Source organism: Antrostomus carolinensis, unplaced genomic scaffold (genome assembly GCF_000700745.2).
Source record: "Antrostomus carolinensis isolate BGI_N321 unplaced genomic scaffold, ASM70074v2 scaffold38497, whole genome shotgun sequence".
Taxonomy (NCBI): domain Eukaryota; kingdom Metazoa; phylum Chordata; class Aves; order Caprimulgiformes; family Caprimulgidae; genus Antrostomus; species Antrostomus carolinensis.
In genome coordinates, this window is record NW_010325988.1 from 5405 (window position 1) to 8334 (window position 2930).

At 58.4% G+C, this 2930-nt stretch overlaps 1 protein-coding gene across 1 annotated transcript in view; it reads right to left on the reverse strand.

The window, feature by feature from the left end:
• Positions 1 to 942, reverse strand: part of HMG20B (high mobility group 20B) — a gene marked incomplete at its 5' end in the record, with an annotated part of 2498 nt that extends 1556 nt beyond the window's left edge. The window contains 3 exons of the mRNA XM_029085826.1: positions 11 to 181; positions 401 to 604; positions 835 to 942. Coding sequence (XP_028941659.1) covers positions 11 to 181; positions 401 to 604; positions 835 to 942 — 483 coding nt within the window. The remainder of the gene's footprint in view (positions 1 to 10; positions 182 to 400; positions 605 to 834) is intronic.
• Positions 943 to 2930: the final 1988 nt, after the last annotated feature.

Here is a 2930-nt window from a genome sequence, read left to right on the forward strand (position 1 = left end):
CTGTCAGCACTTGGCCAGATACTGGCAGCGATGCTGGCAGCCACTGCTCCCACAACCCACCTTTTTTGATCTTTTTCTCCTGGATCTTCTCCGTGCACATCTTGTAGGCCTCTGACTGCTGGTATTCCCGCAGCTCCTTCATGTACTGCTGCTTCTCCCGCTCCGCTTCATCCAGGTACCGCTATGGTCACAGAGGATCCTCAGCCTGGCCCAGCCCCAGGCTCCCTGGGGACTGCCGACCCCTCTCCACTACTCGAGGCCCAACTCCTGCTCACCAGCCCATCACTACTGGGACAAGCTCCCTCTGCGGAGCTGCGGCCAGGCAGCAAGCAGATGGGTTTGGGATGGAGGCTCTGGAGATGCTGCCTAACCCTGGGGGGTCTCTCCTGGGGGCCGGTACCTGCTTCTCTGAGAGCTGCAGCTTGCTCCATTCAGCCCCCAGCATCTTGGTGATCTCTGGGAAGGGCAGGTCAGGATGCTGCGTGCGGATCTGCTCGCGCCGCTCATTCAGGAAACGCACGTAGCCTGTCACAGGGGCTTTAGGGCCATTGGGAAGGATCTTCTTCCTCTTCTTGCCCTTGGGCCAGCCCCTCTTCTTCACCGGCTGGAATCCAGCAAAGGGAAAGGGACAACCCATCACGGATCAGAGCACGTGATGCCATCGTGCTGGCACGACACAGGAGCAGACTGCAGACCTGCCTGGGCCTCCTGTCCCTCAGGGGAAGGTCTGGGCCTGGGCTGCTGAAGTGCAAGTGGAGGGACAGGCCAAGGCTGGGCAACACAGACCCCACTCCTGGGGACTGTGTGGGGAGGGGTGTGGGCACTGGAGCTCACCTCCTCCTCGCCGTGCGGCTTCTCACCGCTCGTCCGTGCCGACTCTCCCTTCTCCTGCTTGATGGCCACCAGGAAGTTTCCATGCTGAGCTTTGCCCGTAGCATGTCTGCAGCCAAAGAGTACCCGTCAGAAGGGCCTGGGAAACCACCAGGACTGATGGCAACACATTCCCAGCAGCGTGGCCTCGTGCTCACCAGATCTCCCAGCTGCCACCCACCCAAACAGCCTCCAAATCCACTACCAGCCCTGGAGCTCATGGTGCCCTGTGAGGGGAGGCCACAGTTGAGCGATGGGGCTCAAGCAGAGCCCAGCACTGGACGAGCAGATCAGTCCTGGGCACACAAAAGCTGCCCCAAGGCCCAGTGACAACCCTGGGACCTTTCAGTGACACTTGGAAGGGGGCAGGGAGCTGTCAGTGCTGTCAGTCACATCCCTGCCTGCCACCAGGGCTCAGGCACACACCTCGGCAAGGAGTCTCAAGCAGCACAAACCAGACGACCCTCCTCTGCAAGGGAGGGGGAGCTGCGGGGGTTTGGATCCTGGATCCAGGGGCACCACCTGGAAGCATCCAGCACCCAGCCCAGTGCTGCCAGGGATAAGGAAAACCCTCAAGGCAGAGAACGAGGGCAGGGTGCTGCCTCAACCCGCTCCAGCCACAACTGCTCCATCAGGTTCCTGCCATCCACACCGTCACCCAGACAGCACCAGACACCTCTGAGATGCACCGAGCAGCTCAAACACAGGGCTGGCAGCCCCAACTCCTGTTCTCCAAATTGCTACCTTATCTGTACAGATCAGCATCTGCCTTCAGCAGAGGACACGGGTCCAGCACCCAGGTCAGCACAGCCTCCCTGCCCTGGCTGAGCACCCACAGCCCCACTGCAGCATCACCCTGGGGCTCCCCGAACCTCCCCAGCCTCTTCACCAGCTGGCTCCATCCCACATCCCCCATCCTGCTCACACCCTTTGGTCCCCGATGCAACTCCTGCTCCATCAGAGCACATCTGCTGGCAGAGTGTGGTTGGGCCAGAGTGTAGGGGAAGCCATGAAGAGCTCAAAAGTTGTGGCAAACAGCGCTCACTTGGGTTTCATCCAAGTCACAAGACACAGTAACCAGCACAGGACCAAGCACAAGCCCCAGCAAAAAAAGAAAACGCTGCTGTGTACCAGAAGCCAGATCAATCCTGACCCACTCGGAATTCAGCCCAGAGATTCTCTCACCTGTTGGTCACATCACGTACCTGGTGTATCAAATCCCCTCAGAGACCCCAACCTACCACCATGAGATTATTTATCACCCATATGAGCCATCCCTGCAATTAATTTGACAGGGGCCCTTTCCGTAAGCCCCCGGGAACACTGCCGGTACCTGAGTTGGCCCTTGCAGATGGAGCGGGTGCCCAACACGAGCTCTTCCCACTGGGATCCCAGCCTGACTAGCCGCCCTGCACTCCTACGCTCACATGAAAGCCTATGGGAAGGCAAAACCATTTCTTCTTCCATCTTCTGGGGGAAAAAATCATCCCTGAGGTTCCCCAGAGGCACAGCCAGCCTTAGGCTTTACCAGCTCTAACAGAAACGCTCCTGGTGTTGCCCACACAGCATCACTGCGCTCAGCGGGAGTGCAGCTGGGAACACACTAACACCCTCTGCCACCAGATGCTGGATCTCTGCCTCCTTCCTCATGATCCGGATTCCTCACATGCCTAAGGATGCTTTAAAAAGTAAAGTTATTTCAGGCAAGATTTCTCCACTCATCTGAGCCTCCCTCAGCCAGTTCACTCTGGTATCCACCTCGCTCCGCCTTGGAGGTGCTTCCCCATCTGCCTGCCCAGGGCAGCAGCGACGCCAGCTTAGGACAGCACACAGTTCACCCCATGCAAACTGAGACCTCGCTGGTCTTAACCTCCAAGATGCTTCCTTTACACCAGGTCTCCCTTTGCCCTGTGCTAATTAGCCTGGTGAGGTGGAAGCACAAGCTAACACAGCAGGCGGGTAATGGGAGAGCAGTGCAGCCTGCAGGAGGGGACAGGGTCCCCAAAACATGGAGGACACACAATTGCCCAGGTTGGAAAAGCCCTTTGAGATCATTGAGT